Source organism: Castanea sativa, chromosome 7 (assembly GCF_040712315.1).
Source record: "Castanea sativa cultivar Marrone di Chiusa Pesio chromosome 7, ASM4071231v1".
NCBI lineage: Eukaryota > Viridiplantae > Streptophyta > Magnoliopsida > Fagales > Fagaceae > Castanea > Castanea sativa.
This window is the reverse complement of record NC_134019.1, coordinates 28,820,464-28,845,799: the sequence shown is the minus strand read 5'-3', so window position 1 is coordinate 28,845,799 and position 25,336 is coordinate 28,820,464. Positions and strand designations below refer to the sequence as shown.

General features: G+C 34.4%; 1 protein-coding gene across 3 annotated transcripts; it reads right to left on the bottom strand.

Annotated features, from left to right (window-relative positions):
* Positions 1–1,348: 1,348 nt before the first annotated feature.
* On the bottom strand, positions 1,349–24,186 carry LOC142642277 (DNA repair protein REV1). Of its 3 annotated transcripts, none has more exons than XM_075816619.1 (25): positions 23,916–24,186; positions 23,591–23,735; positions 23,102–23,217; positions 22,933–23,009; positions 22,200–22,714; positions 21,861–21,998; positions 21,547–21,679; positions 21,369–21,457; positions 21,142–21,192; positions 20,857–21,057; positions 19,077–19,196; positions 16,551–16,643; positions 15,658–15,717; positions 15,485–15,571; positions 15,181–15,264; positions 14,981–15,053; positions 10,250–10,318; positions 9,969–10,070; positions 9,327–9,620; positions 9,141–9,214; positions 7,107–7,687; positions 5,619–5,679; positions 3,303–3,474; positions 2,232–2,390; positions 1,349–2,133 (listed from the first exon to the last, which is right to left on the bottom strand). In XM_075816619.1, the coding sequence occupies exons 1-23, from the start codon at positions 24,119–24,121 to the stop codon at positions 3,421–3,423; spliced, it is 3,423 nt and encodes a 1,140-aa protein (XP_075672734.1). In that variant the 5' UTR covers positions 24,122–24,186; the 3' UTR covers positions 1,349–2,133; positions 2,232–2,390; positions 3,303–3,420. The 3 variants fall into 3 exon arrangements, with proteins under 3 accessions (XP_075672734.1, XP_075672735.1, XP_075672736.1); XM_075816620.1 differs by having other exon boundaries at positions 21,543–21,660; XM_075816621.1 differs by having other exon boundaries at positions 21,369–21,449; positions 21,547–21,660.
* Between the last annotated feature and the right edge of the window lie 1,150 nt (positions 24,187–25,336).

The window sequence follows — 25,336 nt, the reverse complement described above, 5'->3', positions numbered from 1 at the left end:
GTTTGACCATTGAAATGCATGCTTGGCTAGCGATGTGGTCCATGTGGAGGATGAAAGATATGAAGTCAATTTGTGGGACAAAAGGTGCATAAAATTTGGTGGGCTAAAAGATTGTTAGGCTACGGCATTTCCTTTACTTTTTGATGTATAATCTCTCTCTCTCTCTCTCTCTCAAAAACAAATATATTTTAGTATCTCTTTTCTCCAACTGATTGCTTTTATGATCGAGTAAGTGTTTCTCTTTTCCCCCCAATGGCCCAACACTCAACCCACTCTCAGATATCCAACTTCCTTTTCACATTAAGAGGATTTTCAAACGCGAGTAACCCTTAAATGAGCATTTTAATGTTGACAACCGACTAGTCACTAAAATGGGACAAATTATTCAGTATGCATAGACATACTTTGCGTTTCATATATGATTTATGTCCACCTAGCTAAAAAATTGACATGTTTAACCATTCATAAATCATTGGCAATGATATAAAAAAAAAATTCTATCTTTTTTCTCAAAAAAAAGAAAGAAAAAAAAAAGCAATGATATAAAACAAACAAAAATAATAAAAAATTAAAAAAAAAAAAACTGAGTTGATGCCTGTTGATTTCTTGTCTGTCATTACATTCAATTTTTTTTTTTTTTTTTTAATTCATTAATTAAGAAAAATCACATCTTTTTCTATATAAATTTTTTCAACGACATTGTTGCTACTATTAATTTGACCCTCCACAGTACCCAGTGCCCACCATGATCTAAAAATTGGTAACTTTTTGCCTGAAATCATGTAACTTAAGAATGAGAAGCCAGAGAAAGTCACACCACCTTTAAGCCAAGAATTTGGTGAGAGAGAATCATAGGAGTCTATCAGCAAAATGACCACAAACACGTGGAAACTTTTTTTTTTGTGTTAAGTAACGAACTCGTGGACAAAAACAAAGAAATGTTTGCACAAAGTCAAAGGCGAGGCCACAGGAACCAGTATTTCACACAAGTAAAGATCGAAAAAGTCAAGACACATATTGCAAGTCGCAACTTGCATGCAATGTTTTGGGTACCAAATTTCGAAGTCGTTGGTATTGGACCAAATTCGGTGGTCTATTAACCTGAGGTTCCAAACTCTCGTTTTACAGCAAATGAGTTGCCCCTTTCTTGCTCTGTCTGCAATCCACCTTTCAACGAGTTGTGTGTTAGAACAAAATTCATAAATCAATCTTCTTCGTTTCTAAATTTATATATATAAAGTTATCTTCTTCTTTTTCTTTGGTTAGGCACTAAAAGGAGTCTACATTTCAACAATATGATGCCTGCTATTTCATTCCATAATGGAACAAATGTCAAAGTACGTCAAAATTTGCGACAATTGAAACTGAATCCCTTTGTCAAATTTTCGTCGATACATCTAATTTTTATATACATCATAACACTTAAGTCAAACTAATACAAGTAATATACATTTTGGGATTCCAAAATCTAACAACAATAATCATATCATGCACCAGTCAAATACAATATTTATATTACAAGTAATTGAGCTAGGGAAAACCTACCTTTATCCTTTTTACTGCAGAGACTTTTAGCCCTATTGGCAATCCTACAAACCGAAGTGCCTGCTATTTTTTTTCTTTACTGCCCTCGACAATTGAGGAAACTATTGAGTACCTAACTTCACCTCTAGTGTACACAACCTGTGCAATACCATACAAAATATTAAACCCAACAAAACCAAATGGAAAAAGAGCTCAAAATTTCAGACAGGACTTTCATGTATTAAATACTCAGATTAAACACAAGGTGCAGATGCGGAGCAGGAGAGGCAGCAGCAGTTCACAAGCTACTAGAATCAAGTTTTTCCAATAACTTAACTGCCATGCACTTCAACACCAACAGAACTGTAAGCAAAAAGTTTCGCGTAATTCAGAACATGTCTTTACTCAAATGCACTTTGTGAATGAGATGATCTTGGACATCACATAGTATCCAGCATTTTGAGTAATTCAGAACATGTCTTTACTCAAATACTCACAAGCCCAATGACAAACCTTGTAAATGTTTCCAAGATCTGGGTGTAAGAATCTTATCAGGGAGGTCCCTCTCCATTGGAGTTTACAAATGGGCACCCATCTGTATCTCAGGAACTTCAACAGGAAAAAAAAAAAAAAAAAAAAAAACTCAGGTCTCTAATTTTATCTACAAATATAATAAACTCAATTTATTCATGAGTTGCAATGTGAACCTGTTATGCTTGGATTGGGCCCGGTTATGTAGTTAATGAAGCTGAAGCTTGGGCTTAATATATCTTGTTTCGAAAACGAGTTCAATGCTTGAACTATCTTGTCTGGCTCATTGGCTCACAAGCATAACACTTTCATACAGGCCTCCAGTTTTGGGTTTTCTGTCATCCAAAATTTTATAAGATTTATAGAAACAAAAAGCCCTGAATAGGGTAAAAGTCTCTCTCTCTCTCTCTCAAGGTCTCGGAATTATAAATAGTCAACTGGTACTATTCAACTTGGCTCATTTGCATCTCTAAAGCTAATGTTTTTTTTTTTTTTTTTTTAAATTGGTAAGTTACACATACTCAGTGGGTCTAGAACCTACAACCTCACCCTCGAACCAATTATTATGGGAGAAGGAAGTACCAGTTGACCAATAGCTAATTGCTCATCCCTAAAGCTAAAGGTTAAAAGATATTGATGGCTAAAATCACATTACCACAGATGAGTTCAGTGATTTATCTAACAAAGAGGGGGAAAAAGCATAAAAATTTTGATGCATAGTAGGGGAAAAAATCACAATTTTTTTTTTAAAAAATATAAAAATACAAATCACAACTCTATAAATTACATAATGGTGTAAAGGTTACATGTAACTAAACATCCATGTTTAGTTTCTTTTAACGCTTCTCCACTTGAATTTGAAAATAAAAGTAAATGATTACATTTAAAAATAAAAGAAAACATACATGAGTAAAGAATAAAATATTATGGGGTAGGACATGAAGATTTCAATATAATAAAAATGTTAGTCAGAAATAAAGTGGAGAGACAAAAAGATTCAAAAAATTTGCATAGCCAACCCCAAGTACATAGAATGGACATAATCCTCCGTAAATCTAGGCATGTATTTCCACCACAAAAGCACAGTCCTTAATGATTGCAACATAAAATTTCAAGTTTCAATGTATGATGCACATACATTTAGAATGATTAGAAAACTGACAAGGGAATGCATTGATAAGCTCATATATATATATATATATATAAAATTAAGAAAATTGGTAAGTATATTTCTCAAGAAATCTTACCACTCCCCAAATTTTGCATTGTGGTTTAAAGGTAATTATCCCTCATGAATTGCACAGTGCACCGCTTGGACACTGGAACAAGGTTAATCAAGCAGAGAATCACACAATAAGTGCAGCATTAATCCTTCAATGACATATGCAAGTTTCCTCCATAGTTTTCTCCAACCAATGCCTGCAGGGTTGAGTTCCAGAAGGAAGAAAAAATCAGAATCTTGAAATATCATCTCTTAATAGAATAGGAGATAAATGTTAGGCACATGAATACTGTGGGTGTCAGTGTGTGTGTGAGAGAGATTATGGAGAAATTAAGCTTCAAATCCAACACTAAAAAATGAATGCAGATGATACAAAAGCATACTGAAGTCAAAATTTAAGACTCACACCAGCTATGCTACATTCATAGTCTTGATGAAAATGTATATTTAGCAATAAATGGGTTATCATGCATTAATATATGCTCCAAAGGGTCCTGAGCATGATTTACAGTAATGGTATAACCCCTCTACCAGTTAATAATTAAGACAATATGAACACCTGAGGAGATAGATTTATCATATCAAGAAAGCAGTTCAGTGTTTACCTAATAGCAAGAGAGCAACTTAGGCAGTAACAAATTTATGCCTATTTTTATTCAAACCAAAATGTGGAGGACATTATTCAACTTGTATGAATCTCTTTACAGAAGTACAATAGATCCCTTCAGAAAAAAATTCCTATAAAACGTACACTAAGTCCAAATATGGATAGTATTTTCGAGGTGACACAATTGTAAGATAAATCCAGGAACTATTAAGCCTGTAACAACTCAGAGAAACCTCAAAACACTGATGCCATAGTAATCTACATTGTGGAATGCACATTCTACAAACCCAGTCCACTTCTGTCTTACAACACACTTTAGTTTTTACCCAGTTTTTTCTATTTATTATTTATAAATATAAGTCAAGGTCACAAACTAGCAAACTGAAAACTTATGGCATAGGAAATACTTTTGAAAGTGGGTATAAGGCAGTGATCCTACCTAAGTAAGAAACACAACAGTGTAATTAAAGAGGCTTGTTTCATTTATCATCTGAGGCTAAAAAATATAATCATTCGTGCATTTAGGACTAATTCATTTCTCTCAACCATGTAATCTAAATAAATCTACACCTACGGTTTGGAGTGTGGCTGATGCGGGATGCACAAGGAAAATTTTATTTTATTAAATTTTGGAGTCAAATGGAATTTTTATTTGTCAATTGTTTTTAATTCATATCCTAATAGTTTATTAGCTTATTATTATTTTATTTCCTAGAAGCAGAGTTATTTTTTTAATTCAATAATAATTATGGTTTTCCATATCATTTAGAATTAGGATTTAGTAAGTCTATATAAAGGACTATAATGTATGCACCCCGATTAAAGGGAGATTATTTTGATGAATAAAGTTTCTATTGAAATTGTCTCCATGGTCTAGTGCCAAGTGCCAACTCCAGCCAACCCTAGGTGCTGATTCCTGTTGGTTTTCCTTCATTTCGTGTTGACGTTTGGTGATTTTCCTTAATTTTTTGTTGAATCCTAGGTTGTCATCTATCTTTATTTTCCCTGTTGTAAAAGTCTAGTGTCCTGCGTTAGTGGTATTCCACAATTTCATTGCCATTCCCTTCCTATCAACTGAAATGAATCCACATCATAGGCAACATTGTTCTTAATTCTACAATAGCTTCCAAACACAATTTTAGAGAGTTCCATCTTGATTAAGTATAAGCCTTGCTATACTAGTTGGACCTCTCCAAACCAAAAACTTCAACTCTTAGGCGAAGAGGCCCAACCAGCATATAAAATATACAGGTAAACTAATTGACACAATTGATAAAAAAAAAAAAAAAAAAAAAAAAAGGTTTAAAAATGCTTTACTATGCTGTAGTCTAGGGTAGGATTCAGTGAGGTCCCTACACTTCTAATATCAAGTCCCTTTTTTTTTTATAATCCTATTTTCAAGTCTTATTGCACCAAACAACAATAAAAACCGTAACTTCTTAGAACCAGCAATGGGGAAAAATTGTTATGAAGGGTCAAAAAAAATATATAAATTACTCTAAAAGCTGTTTTGTAATCATTTAGATCAACAGGCAAAGCCATGGGAAAAAATGATACAAATATCAGCAGAGCATTTACCATAGAAAACCCTAATTTCTTAAGGCCTACATCTTGCAGATTTTTTGGTTTTTAGTCGGGACATGTTCAGTTTAATTTATAAAAAGTAGATGCAATTTATACATAGGACATCCTAAGTAAAGCCACAGCAATAATCAGGAAAATCGAGGTACTAACCTGAAGGTAAGGAGAGACTATATTGTACACTTGTATGAAGAATTCTGATTTCATAGCAAACCTGAAGAATTTGTGAGTTTCAATCAATATGCATGTAGAGCAGCAGTTTAAGATGCTTGAAGAAAAAATCAGGAACATAACATACAACAAAAGATCATGTAGCATCATTACCACATAGATGGTAGAGAATAATTATAATATAACATGATACAATATTTTGTTCTTTATAGGTAATAATAAGTTTATTAAAAAAAATACAAAAGGGCATCTCCCCAGTTCTATACAAACAGGGACCCAATAAACCAGACCCTATGATTTATAAGACCACTCAAATTTCAAAGATTAACATAACAGTCAGAGATTTAAAGAGAGGTGAAAAAGTATCAAATCCTCTCTTCAGGAAACCTATCACAATCTATTTAATTTTATTTGATCATCAAGCAAAGCGATCTGGAATACTCAAATTATTACCAAAGATGAGCATATATTCATCATTTCTAACAAATGTCAAATAATATTAAATCCAAGACCAACACCCATAACCAGGGATTCTGTTGATCACAACTGTTTACTTTATATTGTACAACAACAACAACAAAACCTTAGTCCAAAAAAATTAGGGGCCTACTATGAATCCTCAACAGAGTAGTTAGGGTTGGCCACAAGCATTTTTTTCCTCCATTCTATCCTGTCTAAAATCATGCTCTCTATTACTTCCTTATTTGACATGTCCTTTTTATAGCCTTGACAGACAAATTACTGAGAATAAGTAAAAATACAGAAGTTATCAATTTAAATGAAGATTTTTGGACAGAATTCTAGGCCAGCAGTTGGGAATATTTTCAACCCCACAGGAGTTTATTTGTTTATTTTAGAATGATAAAAGGTTAAGGACCAAAATTCACAAACAGTAGAGCCAAATGTCATCAGCAAATGAGTTAAGTCCACATTTATGAGAAAGATTAGATTACTACAGCTCCAGATTAAATAATACTAGTCTGTTTCCTAACAGTTTCATTCACGTGAACAATGCACATTCAAGCCTATAAGATAGAAGGGCCATCATGCAATGTGATTTTTTTTTTGTTGATAAATAACAAAAATTTATTCATTCCAAATAGAATATCCTTGTACACCAGCAGTGTGCATAGGGAGGAGTACAACATCATGCATTATGAAGTTCATATATGCATGTTTCATATAAAGAATCGGAATACACAAAATACGCTCTCAGTCAAGTCTCAACTGTAAGCCAGCCTGACTTCAGGTCATGCCACATTTTTGTCAACCAAGAACTCAAGAATTTACGTGCAAAGACGACCCAAACCATCACAACACTTACCAAAAGATGTTATATGGATCAAATTAGAAGACAGAAAAACCAGAATCAGCCTTAGTGCCAAAAGAAATGCAAATTAAAGGAATATAACCATGGAGAAGGATAAACCATGCATGACAGAAAGAGATTTAGCAAGCCTCAAAGCAAACCTTCTAAGAAGACGAAAACAAACATAGATCTCTTCAATATCTAATTCTATCTTTAGTTTAATATACTGCTTCAGAAGCTCGCACAAGATGTACATAGCTTCATCCCAACCATCTTGAAATGCATCTAGTTGATGTATAGATACAGAACTAATACACTGCAGAATTGGAGATAAATTTCCAGTTGAGCCTGATTTGTAATACATCTCAGCAAGAATGTTTAATATCAAGCAATTGCTGACTTTGAACTTCTCAACCCACTGTGGAGGAATTCCAACCCAAAGATTGTTGTCCAAGACAAAATCCTTTGATCCAGAGTTGTTCTCAGCTGTCTTGGTACCTAATGCTTCCAGAGGGATTTCTGTAGGATACAAGAGAACATTTGGAGAAAAGACTTGCATCCTGTGTGCAGGAAGATGCTCAAATATGTCAACTTTCAATTCTTCAGGCAACTGCTGTAAAACCGCAGTATCTACTTGACTTAGAGAGGAAGGTATCAAATCAGTTTTCATAAGTCCTGAAGCAGGAACAAAGGATTCTGCCCCAGAAACTGCCGGAACTTCCTTAGCTATGTGTTGCTTTGCCTAGCAAAAAGTAACAGTATTGAATAACCATAAGCTAAAAATACTGGTGTAGAATGCATGCAAAAATAACGCAAACCTCAATCATTATTTCATTTTAGAACAACTGCAAAAGCAATACTCAGTAGCAACATCCTTCACAAGGGTTACAGCTTATGTATAAGACAAGGAGGGTAACAGAAGTGTTGTGTTTCTCTCATTTATCTTAAAGAACTTAGGAAAAGTATTAAAATGATAAACATAAACCGAAAGAGTAATAAGAGTCCAGTAGATAGTTAGATAGACAATGTTCAAAATTAGACCCAATATACAAGTAACTATGTTCAAATTTTCTTTTAATAGCATGGTATTTATAAATAACGAATTTTATTATCTTATCTAAAGAACTACCCCATGCATTAATAAACACAAGGAAGCCTAAGAAATAGATCTTCTTAAATGCAAATGAGATTGATTCAGTGAATTATGTAACAGTGCTACTAACACTAATACCCTTAACATTTAATATTTTTCTAATAAAGGATATCTTCAGCTGAAATCTTCAAAGGTGCAACGATTTCACTCCCTCCACAAAATCCATATTGACCATTCATGGGAGCTTTTAGTTATTGTCAAATTTCAAAAACTCACAACTCAATATCCAGCATGACTGCATCAATGACTAAAAGAAATTGTCTTTTTTTTTTTTTAATCGGTAATTCATAAAAAAAGTGTGATCTCAATAAACAGGCTGTGTACAGAAAATCACAGAAAAGATAAAAAGCATCAAAGGGCTAACTAATGTACAAAGAGACAAGAGTCCATGAAATCTAATAACCCCTCAACCAAGAAGGATACAAGTGGCAAAGTCCAATCATATAGCTTCTTCAAAAATAAAAACATCAGCTTAGCAACACTTAGTTCTTGGTCTTCAAAGCAAGATATTCTTACAAGCAATCCCTTGTATCCTATCTTTCAGCTTCTTGATAATATTGATGGACATAAATGAAACAATGCTAGTACTTTGTCTCTTAAGAATCTAGTAAGCAAGTTGCTTTGAAGTTTTTCTAACAAACAACATGCATTGCAGTATTCTTATTAAATATAATAATAATAACAACAACAACAACAACAAAAGATTTTAGGAAGAAGAAATTGATTTCCAGAAAGACAACAACAAACCGGGAAGAAAGGCGGAAAAATGTGAAAACTTTTTTACAGGCTCTTGAAAATAGAAATATGGCCATGTAACAGACATTTTGATATTGTGCAAGATGGGTTATAAATTAACGAGAATTATATTAAAATAAAGATGAAAATATAAGTTTTGCAGAAATGTATGCAATAAATTGAACACTCTTTCATATAATTTTGATAATAGCCAGTCAAAGGAAAAATAAAGCATTAAAAAGAAAAATTCATGAAGAAAAAATACCCATTAAAAGAAAAGGAGAATTATATATATATGAAATGTTACCTTATTTTCTACTGGAATTTCATTTTGGAAGACCATACTAGAAAGGAGAGCTGCCTGCCCCTCTTTCATTGCACCTAAGCAAAAAAATTTAACACATCCCTTATGAACTCAGAATTAGTAGAGAAACAACTAGTGACATCCAGGTATTATATATTAAAGAAAAGGGGGAAAAAAAAAAGCCCTCACCTTCTATTTTTTCATGTGAATAAGCCCTCAAAGTATGGTTCATATTTTCAGTTTTACCTTTATTTTTAGCAACAAAATCAACCAACTTCCCACCATATATTTCATTCAACTCTGAAAAAAGTTCAGGAGGAAGGCTCTTTAAAACTCCCATATCAAGATGACATAAAGGTGGCGGCACTGAAACCTCATTCAGACAAGCTGCACCATTGTAGGTATTACTGTCCATTTGAATTGAAAGCCCAACTGAATTACCACACAGCTGAACCAAAGTTTCATCTCCCTCTCCTTCACAACCTGTGGAATGGATCCAATACCAGAAGCCATACAATTTAGTTCATCTTCAACCAAATCAAGAATACAAAAAAATAATAGTTACATGATATATGAAAGACTAGGAAACAATCTGAAGCTGTCACATCAGCAAGGGTGGAGATATTTTGCCTGAAGTTTGAAATAATGTCTAAGTTAATAAGAAAACCATACAACAAAGTCTCTCTAGGTGAGTTAGCTATTAAAAATACAATGGTTAGCAAAAATATACTGAAACAAATGGGAACAGTGGTTTAATTGTTAATACCATTTCCAACTGTACAAAAATTAATTGTCAAGTATACACAATTTAGAATTATATCACCCAATTACCTTGATTAGAACTCTCTTTGGCTACATAATTGTTCTTGCATAGTTCTTCTGTTCTGGCTGAGGCAGAGGTGAGCCATGATTTCAAAGAATTTCTTTCAAGCCCTTTGAACAATGAAGCAACAACCAGATTCACCATCAGTCAGAATAAAGTGATGCAATCCAGGTTGAGGGTTGCGGGAGGGGGCACATTTAGTCTTTCAATAGGCACACTATACAACAGTAATGCTGATGTGGTAAGCATAATGAAAATGGGAACTAGATTCAAGCAATAAAACACATACCTTGCTTGGAATTCTCTGTGCTTTCAAGCCTGGAAACTTGCAAGCCAACACCCCGAATCTCCTTGACATCTATGTAAAATTAATGAACTGATAAACGTAAAGATATTTAAAAAACCATACTATGTGATAAAACTAATCTTAAAACTCAATTACTATTATCAAGGAGGAAAGCATCAAAGCGGTGACCATGAACCCTCATGCCATATAGTAGTTAATATATAATGGCCATAACCAGGTTACAAATCTCAGCCAACCTAAACAAGTCCTCAAGTGACAAACATAGTGACTAATGATACAAACGTTTTTGTATACCAAAAGAAAAAGGCCAAAAACTTTAATTTGAAATAAAATACAGTTACAGTGTCAGATGAAGAATCGAATGAGAAGGGGGCAGAGAGAGAAGTGAAAATTTTATTAATTTAATCAACAAGTTTTATAATAGAGATAGCTTAACATCTTGAACATAAAAACCAATTAGACCATAATTTTTTCCATTTAATAGAGAACACACTATAGACAAAGGCAACAATCCATTGGTTTTTGAACCCAAGCCTGTCAAGGTTTGGAGGATCTGAACCTCTAATGGGGCTTCCACATCAGGTTCCAATTCAGGTTCAAGTCAACCTATTTAATTTTGGCCAATTATCACAGTCAGTGTTTCTCATCAACTCTCAAACCCATCTTTTTAAGTCAAAAGAGTTGGGAAGCATCAAGGGAATCAAGACTGGGTCAACCAATGGCAGAGCATCAGAAATCTGCAGTAGAAGAGTTGGAATCAATCAATCCACCATGCAACATCAAGGATCAATTCCAAATGGTGGTCATGTTGAAGGGGAACCACAATTGCATACCAACCCACAAGTGGCGTTGAATTTAGATGGCGGTAAAAAGGAGATAACCAATGTACAACTTACATTAGTTTCGATGATGACTCCAATTGTAAGTTCCAAGTCCCAAAAGAGGAGGAACATGCTTCAGGGAAGGAGTTGTTCTCATAGCTGACCCAAAAACCAGCCTTTCAGCCAACCCATTTTAACTAGTATGATGAATTTTTTTTTTTTTATTAAATAAGTTAATATGATGAAAGTTTTAAGGAGGATACAAGATATTGATGGCGCAACCATAGCATGGCTAGAGAAAGAATATCCTATTTGGAAGCCTAAGGTTAAGGCAAAGCCTAAGAATATGTTATTTGATTATTTAAGAGTCAAAGGTATTTAAAAAAAATTCTACAATGGTTGGGTAGGGGCCATAATTATGGGCCATGGGTTTTCTTTTATACATAAGTAAGTCTTATTTAGTCTATGGGTCTTGTGAGCTTTGGTTTAATTCAATTGGCATTTGGTATAGTCAAAATAGAAGATCTAGTTCTACAAGGAGAAGTTAAGAGTAGGATCTATACAAGTGTCTTATTGTACTCAAACAAGTTAGAATTGATTAATAAAATAATTGAGTGTTGTGTATTAAGGCAAGTTGACCTTAGGCTTCTTTTTTCCTCCCTTTCTCTTCTTCCTTTCTTCTTTTCCTTCTCTCAGGTACCGTTCACGGTCATGTTCAAAAGTACTGTTTATGTTACCATTCACTGTTCACAGATTTTACAGAAGTCCCATTTTGTATCCTTTCCTTCTTTTTCTCAGGCATAAATCAAATATTTACTCCATTGAACCTAAACTCTTCTTAAAGGGTTTTAAACCCAAGATCCACAAATTCTCCTAATCCTAAACCCACCACAATTTGTTGTACGTCAGATATCAAGGCAGTCTCTACTCTAAGTGAGCCAATTTTCTTCTAACCCTTGAATATACGTTTTATTGAAGCCTATGAAGAGACATTCCACTGAACCAGATATGGAATCCAATTCTGGAGAAGATAGAACAAAGATTAGCAGGGTGGAAACGTTTGTACTTATCTAAGGGAGGTAGAGTCACTTTAATTAAAAGCACTCTATCTAATTTACCTACGTATTTTCTATCTTTATTTCCTATTCTTACTACTATGGCTAACCGAATTGAGAAACTTTAGAGGAATTTCTTATGGGGTGGCATTGGTGATGAACCAAAATTCCATTTGGTTAAATGAGCTACTGTTTGCAATCCCATTACTTCGGGTGGTTTGGGGATAAGGAAGGTAAGACTTTTTAATGAAGTTTTGCTTGGGAAGTGGCAATGGAGATTTGGGATGGAGAGGGCTGCCCTTTAGAGGCAAGTGATAGCAGTGAAATATGGCTGTGGATGGGGTGGCTGGTGTACTAGGCCTAGTAATGGCCCATATGGTATTGGCTTGTGGAAAAATATTAGTTGAGGATGGCCTTTTTTTCTCTCACCACATTCTATATGATATTGGGGATGGGTATAGGGTGAAATTTTGGCAAGACCATTGGTGTGGTAAAACATCTCTTGCAGTCGGCTATCCTGAATTGTTTAGATTTTCCCGAGAGCGGGAGGTTAGTGTGGCTAAGATTATGAAGTTTGATAATGGAACCCTATTCTGGGATGTCAATTTCTTTAGGGGTATGCATGCTCGAGAATTAGAGGCGCAGGCCAGTTTCATGGATACCATATATGGTGCTTCGGTAAGAGGGTTTGGTGAGGATAAGATGTGTTGAAAATCTAATAGAGAAAAGGGCTTCATGGTTAAGGATTATTATAGTCTCTTAGTGGGCTCTAATGACTATTCATTTCCTTGGAAAAGCATTTGAAAACAAAAGATTCCTTCTCAAGTAGCTTTTTTTTTTTGGACCGCTGCTTTAGGAAAATGCTTAACAATTGACAATTTACGAAAAAAGAAGGTTTCGATATTGGATTGGTGCTACATGTGCAAGGATAATGGTGAATCAGTTGATCATCTTTTTCTTCATTGTCCGATTGCAATGGATTTGTGGGCTATGGTGTTCGGTTTGTTTGGAGTGAGTTGGGCTATGCCGCAATCTGTAGTGGGGCTTCTAGCATGTTGGCAAGGCAAATTTAGCCGTCATCGAAATGGGTATATATGGTTGATAGTTCCCCATTGCTTATTGTGGTGCCTTTGGAGGGAGAGAAATAGTCGGTGCTTTGAAGATAAGGAGAATTCCATATCAAACTTGAAGCTATTTTTCTTTAGAACTTTAATAGACAGGTTGGTTGCTTTGCGGAACCAATCATTTTTATCTTCTCTTGATTTCTTAGATTCTTGTAATTTTTGTTCTTGATTGTTTGACCCCTTGTACACTCCCTGTGTACTAGGGTATTCCCCTTTTTTTTTACAGCAATAAACTTATTACTTATAGAAAAAAAAAATCCACTAAACTAGATATTTCAAAGTGGTTAGACAGATGACCAATGGATTTAATCTATGTGAGGGTGTCATGCAAGACTTCAAAGACTATGAGGAGAAAATTCTAAGCTCATTTGTAGCAATTGAAGCGAAATAGAAAATGAAGGGAGCAAAAGGATATCCTCTAAGATTGGTTGACTAGGCCACCGAGGTAGAAGAGATCTGAAAATATAGTGATCTTTAAATTATAAGGTTAAAAGAGATATTCTAGTAGAAGAGGAGGGGGTCCAAATTATTTCCAATAAAGCCAATGGTGACATAAGGATGAGAATCAGAAATTTACTTAGATCACGGAAGGTTGACTTGGTGTGCCTTCAATGGACAAAATTGGAGCTGATATTCAGAAGTGTAGAGAGAAGCATTTGGGCTAACAACATGTAGACTGATGCTATTTGGGTGCAAAAGGGGCTGATAGTGGTATATTAAAAAAAAATTTATTGCTTTGGAATAGAAAGATTGTAGAGAAACTTAGAGAGTCTACAAGAGATTTTTCTGTTTCTTAAAAATTCAGACATGTGTGAAGGGCCAGTTTGAGTGTGATTTTGCTAGTGTGTACAGGCCTAATGGGATATATTGCAATTCTATATGAATCTGTACAAAGAAGAGGTAAATCAGCGGCCAAGGTCGAACAGCCTTCCTTTCAATCACATCAGTGAGAAGGAGGCTGTATTAATAAAGAGAGGTTTTGAGGAAAGGTTTTTGAGGTGGTGAAAGAAATGAATAGAGTCCATATGGATTTTCTTTGGCTTTCTTCCTAACTTGTTGGGATGTAGTAAAAAATGATAACATGAGAGTTTGAAAAGATTCTTAATGATACATACTAATGGGAAAAAAAAAAAAAAAGATTCTTAATGATACATTTATTGCACTTATTCCTAAGAAAATTGGGGCTGTGGAGATTTAAAGACTTTCAAACTATTAGTACTATTGGTGGGGTCTATAAGATCATTGCCAAGGTCCTAACTAATATGTTTAGGTTGGTGTTACATAATAACATCTTAAAACAACAAAAAGCATTTATTAAAGGGAGACAATTTCTAGGCTCAATTTTTTATAAGAATTTTAATTTCCAATGAATGCTGCTTAGATAGTAGAATCAAATCAAGATTCTGAGGGATATTTTGTAAATTGGATTTGGTGAAAGTATGTGATGATGTAAATTAGGGCTTCTTATTGCCTATGTTGAGGTGATGTCAGTTTGGTGAAAAATATAGATTTGTATTTTTGTGCTTTGAAGTGGTATCAGGTCTATATATCAACTTGGCCTAATCATATCTCTTTTTTTTTATATAAGTAACTTGGCTTAATCGTATCTTACCAATGTGTACTTCCCATATACATTGATTGCGCTCCTTTTTGCCCTTAATGAATTTTCTTTACTTACCAAAATTAATTTAAATTTAGAGGAAGCTGACTTACCCAAGTGGAAGGATCCAAAAAGTTGCTTTGTTATCCTTTGAAGTACTTCCACATCATCAGTAGCAACCGGAACCTTTAAAACATCAATTACTTTTATAGTTTGAACTCAAATCCCCAAGCCATAACCATTTAATGATGCAAAATTAGCTCTGTATACACACATAGATATGCATATAAATTTATGTCAAGTATATTTCTACCGTTGTGGAGTGACTCAGATTTTCACAATCTCCATGGCCCATATACTTTGTAGGCTCCTCAGCATCTTTTCTTCTCTTTTTTATCTAAGATCAATGAATCACATAAACCAAGAAGTTTTCAAATTAATTGGATCCCATAAAAGACAAGAAGCTCCTCAAAATGTCTAAGGCATAGTAACCTCTTATAAAATTAAAAGAAAACTATATAATAAAAGAAGCCCTTCAACTTGAATCCAGTTATAAATCATTCAAAGCTAGTAATGATAAAATATATTGAATGATACATTAAACAAAAATATGACACCTTGAGGGTAAAAGTGCGCCCTTCCACTCCACATCCTTGCAAGCGCAATGAAACCTCCTTGCAGAGGTTTGAGAGGAAGTTTTGAGCCTAAATAAGCACTATGTCAATAACTATTCAAGTTTATTAAAAACAGAGACATGATAATTCGCTTCACAGTGAATCAAAATACCAACATCTTTCACATCCTTGAACCTCACACCCCAATTCACTTCAGCACCTACAGATTTGCTTTCCTGCAGATCACATCTTTGATTAGCAAGGCTGAATTATGGCAAATGAAACAAAAACGGAAGTAAAGAATATTGATCCGAACAAGAGTGCTAAATTCAAGCTAGTTGGCTCATATGGGCTGTGACAACTCGTCACCAACTCATAAATGAACTTTAACATGATGAACAACTGTTTTTGCAAACAGGTGTTTAAACTATACAGCAGTCATGTTCTTTGTCAAAGTAATAGATGAAGATAAGAGATATACACTTTTATTAGCCATTGTGATATATAACAAAAGGAAAAAACTTGCTGCACACACATTAATACACAAACCTTTACACACGAAAAAGCAACAGAAATCGGGCCCAACTTGAAAATCGTGACTTCAAGTCACAATTTCAATTTCTTTTTCACGTGTGTGTAAAGGTTTGTGCATTAACATGTGTGAAATAAACACTACTCATAACAAAAAATTTCAAACAAGATAAAAATCCAAGGAATATCACAAACAGCTAGGAACCACGCCTTATATTGCAGAGGTCACTGTTTCAAGTCTCCCTTTCCCCCCTTTCCCTTGGGGTCAAAACTTATCCAAAAAAAAAATCAGATAAGATCATATTTTCCTGATAAACAATCATATACTTAACTAATCGCAGATAACAGCCAAGTACAGCACCTAACTAGTGAAAAGAAAAATTAGATAACATTCCATTCATAAAAATGCAAGAGAACTAACATGACACCCACTTCAGATATTTGAAAAAGTATTTCAATCTTAATCATAAGCTAAAAAGAAAGACGTTATTTAAACACAAAACTATATAGTTAACCAATATCTTGTTCTTTGCCAAACCTGAATCAACCCAACCAGCCGATTATCTACTCCTCTGCTATAATTCCATAACATCTCCCCAGTCTTCAGTCCAAAGTCTTTTTGAAGAGAATCCTGGAGATGCCAAAAAGAGCAAATAGTGGAATACTTGAACATCACCACAATGTAAATAATAAAATTCCAAAATATAGGAAAATCCAAACTGTAAAGAATTATCAATAAACCTCCAAAGGTTTAATGTCTAGTACGAAATTGCAAGAAATACAGCTGACTAGGACGCCCCTTAAAGATAGCTCACAGACCATTCTGAGCATTACCAGTTCTTAGGATAGCCAAGGGGGGAAAATGATTTACCCATGACCCACAGACTTCTAGAAAGATAACTAATATGAGATATGTTTATGCATAACATAAAAACAAATCCCAGGACATTGTCAGCTTTCAAGTTGTCATAAGGACTGACATTGTTTTTTTTTTATATAGGTAATTTACACAAACCTAATGGGCCTTGAACCCACGAATTTACTGTGCACCTTTTGCTTACAAAAGAAGAAGGTGTCATTTGAACTAGAGCTCATTGGCCCACATAAGTGCAGACATGACACATCTAAACCAAAATGAAGAAGTATAATGCAGCATTTTCATAGGCTATAAAGAATGAAAGAAATATGCCTTGAAGGCCAAAATGAAGCAATATTATCATTTTAGGTTATAAAACAGGAAAACAAATCAAGATTTTACTTCTGACGTACTAGATAAAATCTAAAATCTTCTTTATTTGCTCCTAACTCGGACACAATTTGCCCTTTTTGATATTGCCTCATCACATGGAAGGCCATATAGAGAGGATATGAAACATTGCAGGGATCACCCCCTGCCTTTTCCTTGGAAGGCCAAGGCCCCTTGGAGAGTTTCTTTCTTTGTGTGGAGTGGCTTGGGGAAAAATTCTCACTTATGAGAATCTCATCAAGAGAGGTTATTCAATGATGAGTTGGTGTTGTATTGCCGTTGTAGACGGGAGACTGTGGATCACCTCTTGATTCATTGTAGTGTGGCTTTCAAGTTGGGGAGTTGTATATTCAGGATGTTTGGGGTTAAGTGGGTTTCACCAGAGTGATATACCATGTGGGTGGCGATGTCGAGAACCAAATTCGTATATATTGAATCTTATTCCTCTATCTTTGATGTGGACTATATGGAGGGAACGAAATCAGCGTACTTTAGAAGATGTGGAGTGCACGTCATCTCAATTGCAAGTACCCTTCATTAGTTTTGTTTATGAGTGGCCTTTTGTATCAGGTCTTACTAATATTAACTCTATTCACTCCATAGAATCAACCAATGTGTAGATATTTCTCTCATTGTAATTCTTTAGGATATTTCGTGCTTCTTGTCACTAAGTAGTCTCGTTTCAATAATATTATTTTACCTATCAAACAAAAATATTGCCTCATCACATGGTGAGTAGAAACCTTAAGAATTCAATGTCAAACCAAAATTTAAGCTTCAAAACTTGTTCCTTAATAGGAAAGAAACTCTAAGAAATAGACATAATATGTACCGGATGTTTATGCAGCAAATTTGGGGCATTAAAATCAATGATTAGATTTTAAAGTAGGGCTTCCTAGTTAAGAAAGTATAAATAGGGTCTCAATAAACAATTGATTCACTCTCAAATCATTGGCGTACTTGAATAGTCATTTGACTTTAAAGACTCAAATGCAAACTGATGTTTAAAATTGCTAAACCTGAACTTAGAAGGTAACTTCAAACATTCTTCAGACCCTAATAACTTGTATTTAAATCTTTGGAAGAAAGATTAAGGGCTTTAAAAATCTTCTCTCTAAGCATTAGGGTAGTTCATTACACCTTAATTTGAGTTTATTTCTTACATATTGATACTTATTTATTTCAGTATTTCCTATTTCAACCTTTCAACCATGTTTGATTATTATACTTGTATCTCGCTAGAGTCTTTTCTATAATTTTGTTACTTATCTCCTTTCATATTCAAGTTTCCAATGCATATATTGAATATTTTCTCCACATCCATTTTTTTTATATAAGTACTGATACCATGGCTGAGCCACTAGGAGAATCTTATTCCCATGCATGAAGTCCTGGCCAAAACATGTGTATCATGTGGTTAATTGTTTTAGACAGGTAGCCATAGTTTACTGTGATCTTATTCCCAATATACCCTTCCCTTTACTTTATTCAAGTATAAACTTTCTGAAAGTTTGTAATGGGGATTTTGAAAACTTATATATTTCTCTTTGAAAGACAAAGCATTAAATGATGTTCCCTTAAAAAGTTAAAATTTTCTAAACTAGACAAACAAAATGTAATGGAGGGAGTAATAAATGAATTGTACTATAGATTGAAGGAAAACCTTAAGTGTACAATATGTGTGCAAAAGGTTCACCTAAATAATACATGCAAAATTCAACCAGTCTAGTTTGATAATCATAAAACAAAATGGAAGGTTCACCTAATTTAACCATTTTGGCAAACGAAAAGAAAGGAAATATCAGTAGTATAACAGACCTTGGAAATCATACGCAACTGTCCACAAGTCCGAACATTTTGCTTCTTCAACTTCTCCTCTAAAACATACCCTATCCCTGGAAGTGCCTTGATTGGAAGTTGACTTAAATAATCATCCACCTGAAATTCTCAAACTACATTAGGCAATCTGCACTAACCTTGAACTTCTACTTAAAGTTTTACATGACATTTGCCAATAGATAGAATAACAAAGTCAACAAAAAGTCACAGTGAGCAACTAAGGGCATCAACCTGGAAATTTGCAAAAAGGACAGATAGATAGAAGGTACAAAAACATCCAAGTCATCCTTACTTACCATCCACTTAAAAGTGTAAAAACTAAATTCAGTAACAAAAATTGTAGCGTGAAACAAGGACCAAAAGGCATTAGCTCCATCAATAATTTTGTTTTAAACCATATCCAAGCTTATGAAATAAGGTATATTACCAGGTAGAATAAAAAAAAAAATAAGTGAGAAAAATTTATAAAAACTATAAGAAACAATTTATAAAAATATAAGTAACAAAATAGGCATAACTGAAACTTAAAGCTTATAAGGTGAAGTAAATCCATTTTTCCAAAGAAACATCAACAAGCATAATTGAAATGGAAGTGTTAGGGATAAAAGATAACATGTCCATTGTATATGACATAGCAGCAATATAAATCTCAACAGAGAAATTCAATGAATGAAACAGAAAAAAGGATAAACCAAGTTTTCAACCATTTACAATAATTCCATAAGAAAAATAAGTTCTCATGGGATTGAGAAGGACAAAATCAAAATGTCCAAGCATATATTGAAAGTACTTGGTGCAAGATACAAGCAAAAAAATTAACGCAGCCTTCTTGATATCATTTCCATTCTTACATCAAGCTCCTGACGTGCACTTTATTCCAAATTTCCCAATATGTTATACCGCCCCCCCCCCCCCCGCCCCCCTCCCCCCATACAAAAAAAAGTATATAAAAAAAGACAAAAAACTTCACCAAGGGGAAATTTTGAAAAGAATGTCAACCACACCAGATGCAGTAGAAAGTCTGAGCTAATTCAACTGATTGAGAAAAAGAGTAGACTAATGGAAGGTCCATAAGAGGTATTTCCATCAGTGTTGAAGACATTTGATTCAACAATTCTCATCAACTCTTTCAAATTTCAATTATAGATCATTAGTAGTCAACATGAATATTTAGACAATAGACAATGAGTTGAAGAGATGCAAACTACCACATATATGTTATATAAAAGATGAGGTAAAGTTTATAAAGATGGGCAACCATGGGCCAAAAATTTAACTGGCATCCTTTGTTGATAATCGTTTTGAAGAGAGAGAGAGAAGAAACCTCAAATGTCAACTACTCCAGGCACCCAGCATCAAATCTCTACATATTCTAATATACAAGTTTTAAAATAAATACATGAATAAAATAAACATCAGCCCTGGCTCATAGAAGCCTCATGCAAGCATCCACTAAGAAAATAAAGAGGGCATTGCCTTCTTGTGCTTGAGGAAATGAAAACAAGAATCTAAGATGCCTAATAATTTAACAACAGAATTTATATTTAAAGTAGTTCTCAAATAGACAATGAGGAAAAGGGGGGGGGGGGGGGGGCGGAGGGAGAGAAGGCATGCAATCACAACATAATGATAAGGCTCTTTTTTTATAAGTAAAAAATAATTTAAAGCTGTTAAAATGCTGTGCATTACATACTTGAAAATTATCACATTCAGACATACATACATAACTTATCAGCATGAAAATTTTCCCAAAACACACCCTTTCAGGAGGAATGTAACATTGACCATCTGGTTTTGCAGTTCTAGTGGCAAGGCGAGCCATAAGCATATTCCCAGCAATACCAGCACTAGCAGTGCATCCGGTTGTCTCAAAAATCTCTCTTCTTATTTTTGAAGCTAGAAGCTGGGGATCCCCCTCTGAGTCAGTCACATCTAAAAAGGCTTCATCACAGCTTACAGCCTACATTCCACATCAGTTAAAATATTAGCAAGACAACAACTGAAAACTGATATGCACAAAATGAATTCATTTTTACAAGCAGACCTGCACTTTGTTTCCGTGCTTATGCAATACGCTATAAAACTGATCAGCTACCTGCAAATTGTCCAACAGATTATGCGTCTCCAATAAACCCAATAAAAAACTATATAAAAAAATAATTAAAAAAAGCAGGGCAAATAGAAGAAAATAGAAAGCCAACTTTCACCCTCTATGAGAAATTTATTTGGACAGGAAAATAAAATGTTCCAAGTGTATGGTTTACAGCTTACCTCCTCATAAGCTTCAAAGTTGTATGGAAAAATGACCAAGTGGGGACAAAGAGCCTTGGCATCTCTAACAAACATTCCAGCCTTAATTCCTATAAAGATATAACTTAAATACAGAATAAAAACCTCCCAAGAAGGTGGTAAGGTTGATTGAGATGGAGAGAACTTAGCACAAACCAACCATAATCTCGAGCAGGGTAGTTTGCAGATGAAATTTCAGCAGTTCCTTTCCTGTTGTCTGAATGGCATACAGCAACAGGCTTATCTCGTAATTCAAGATGGTTCCTGATGACAACTGAGACAAAGAAGCAGTCCTGAGAAGCAAATCAGAGTATAGAGATTACCATGTCAACATTACATCCATTCTTACAGGCTGAAATCAAATTATTCTAAAATTGGTAAACTTAACAACCATATTATATTCATCATTAGAAGGAAAACAATAAACACCCAAAGGCCAAAGTTATATTCAACAGCCAAGGGTATAGAGATTACCATGTCAACATGCATAATAGCAGTCTTCAGAGCAGAGGCTTTAATATTAGAACTTGTGCAATTAAACCCATCAGATAAGGTGCGAAAACGTTTACGGTATCGATTTCTCCAGGTTCCTATGAAGTGCAGCCTCGAGTTCTGCAGAAATGAAAATATGGTCAGAATATGACCTGAAAATGCCCCAGGACAGATACACACAAAGTCATACATAACATGATGCAACAAGGTGTTCTGTCTGGTAATAATTTGAACACATCAAGGAAACAAAATTATCGAAAAACATAATTATTAAATATAGAGCCATATTTCTTTTAACCAATTTGCTTTCCTATTCATTACCTTGAAATAATTTTCCACAAAATTGGGATCCCCAAGAGTTGAATGACTCTGATTAGAAGGCTCACTGACTGTTGAACTTGGCGAACCTTTCATATTTTGGTTGTTTATGCAGTTGCCGCTAACAAGTGCAGAGGGTTGGTAATGATTTGACTGCAGATAATTTTTTACACTGCTCTCATCTTCTGTGTCAATATTACTTGGTACTGCCATAGCCACTTCACAAGGTTTGCCAGAGCTGTTAGCTGGCTCCTCAACTAATGATGCATTAGAGTTCTCATCCACAAGGTCATCGGATTCTCCACTAATTTGCTTACTGTGCTCAAAGCGTTTACTCACTTCAGAAAAATATGTATCACCTGATGTACCAACTTTTAAAGATGAATCCTCAGCTTCAGGATTTACTTGACAAGGTGCATGAGTTGAGGCACCATTTGAGACTGAGCTTCTTTTCAGGGTAAAAAATGCTGACAACTTTGGTTGGTTATTAGCAAGCTGATCAAGTTGGTACGGAACCCCTGGAGATAGCAAAATCAAATTCATAGCGAATTAGATAGATGAAGAAGAAGAAGAAAATCTTCAGAGCATGACCACTACAGAGGAATATAGCACTGAAAAATTCTCACTCTAGCCATGTTGAGGAGAGCAAGCCTCTTTATTTCACTGCATTTAGTTTGGGTCTCTAACAAGGTTTTTTGTCATGAGAAATCCAAATTAATAAAATGCATAAACTTACAACTCAGAAGTTTATTGGCAGAAACAGACTCCAAAATCCATGTGGGTTTAACCACCGGGAGCCCACGGCTAAAGGATCTGAAAAATTACAAACAATAACAATCACAATGATTTTTTATATATTTTTTAATTAAAATCATATGAATTTGAAAAAGAAAACTGAGATAAACCTCAAGTTCTTAATTTTACTATCAGGAAGATTACTGCAGATGATATGGGTGACCCGACGTCTTGAAAAGTAATTCTCAAATCTTCCACCATGCTTTAACATGTAGCCTCGCAGTTCCTGAAATGGCTTACTATAAATAACGATGAAAAATGCAGATATAACAATAACCCTTGATTCCTAATCTATAACACTAATAAAAACTCCAAAATTTATCAATTTCCACTGTTCAGTTCCTAAACCCCAGCCACACTTGAGTTCAGAAAAATAATTAAAAAAAAAAAACTATTGAAATTAGTGTAGAAGAATTTTTAAAGTCATTGTCCTGTTTTTTAAATAATTCAAAAGGTTCAGAGTTCAGACCAAGAACTGGAACAAATTTAATATAAGGTCTAAGTGTTCAACTTTCATATCTCTTTTTTACTATTCTTGTTTAATTTTCTCAGCAACCAAGCACAGTTCAACAGAAAATTATTATAAAAAGCGATTGAACCTGACTGGAAGGAACCGTGAAACCATCGACAAAGATGGAAACCCCATCGAATATAGGCTTCACAGAACCCAAACCACCATGAGAAGAAGTCGAAGCTTCGGCTTCAAACTGGTTCTGAAGTTTCCTATTCTTCTCCACCATATAACTGCATTTAAAAAAAATATTAAAAAAAAATCGTCAACAACACCATCAAAAAATCGCAATCAAAACACACACAGGAAGTAACAAATTCAATGGTGCTTGACATAAAGAAATTCCAATTATCCTCAACCATAAGATCATAAATTTTCAAAAATTGAAGAAATGAGAAAGAGAAAAGAAGAACCTGCCGAAATTGGAGAACGGTGAATTGCTGAAGGAGGAGCGAGACGAAGAGCGAGAATTGGAGCCCCAAGCGACGCCTAGGGTTTTCTGACTGGTTTTTTTCTTCTTATTGGAAGGGTTTGAATTTGAATTTGAAGAGGCCGAGTTGCTGTTATTATTGAAGCTTCTTTTGGCCGAGTTGGCTGAGCGAGTCGATTCCATACTCATTTTTCTTTGGAGAAATGAAAAGAGTGTCGAGCAAGTTTTTCAACGCTTTGCTCTTCTTTTTCTTTTTCGTGTGTGTGTTAGAGATTTAAATGAAGCGGCAAAATGGAGCTTCTGTGTTATATTTATAGTGGAGGACCCATCCGGTCCTGTATGGTTACCGAATGGACCATGATTCGTGGATAGTTGGCTATGCTTGGGTTGGGTACATGGTCAAATTACAACCGGTGTAATTCTAAGTTGCAAAGTTTTCACAATAAATTATACATAGCAAAAAATTATTGATTGATAAAAAGTAATATCAGTTGTGGACTCGCATTAAAACAAATAGTAAGTTACTACCAAAGATTTATTGTAAAATTATAGCATATTTAGCATTGCTTATTTCAAAAACCTAAAATCTAACTGTTCATATGGCGATTTTAAATGGTTGATGTAGCACTACTCCATGTCTTTTTTTTTTTTTTTTGGTGAAACACTATTCCATGTCATTTTGTAGATTTACAATAGTAAACTTTGCAGTAACTCTCTAGCAAGGACGAACCCAGGATTTCAAGCTGGGGGGCCGAAGATAAGTGGAAAAAAATTTCAAATTCGCATCCATATAATATTAATAAACTATCAACCAAGACAAATACCCAAAAATCATTGTTTCTTAATATATTAAGATACAATCATCTACTAACAAAAACAAAAGACAGGAAACATTATTGTTTCTTAATACAGTCATCTATGAAAAAGAAACTCAACGCTCTTTCAAATCTTCAAAATCATCTATGATTGAATCCAAATTAAATGTCGAAGCTATATCCTTTTCAATGTATAACATCAAAGAGTTTGGCAAAAATTCATTTTCCATTTTGTTTCAAAGATTAGTTTTGACAACTTTCATTGCTAAAAATACTCGTTCTGTAGTAGCAGTAGAAACTGGAAGAGTAAGCACAAGTCTCACCATTCTATAAACAAGTTTGTAGTGTTCTGAGTTTCCAGTTCTCACTAACCATTGACACAATTCAGATAAACTGTTCAATTTTTTGAACTCTAGATCCTAGACTACATTATACTCAAAATGATAAACACTTGTTTGTCATAAGCTGTGAAATCTTGTGGATAGAAATTCTATACCAACAAACAAAGATCACTACTTCTAATATATTTCAATGCCTCTCGAGGTTCTAAAGCTGAGCTAAGCCTAAGTAACTCCATTGCAGCTTCATT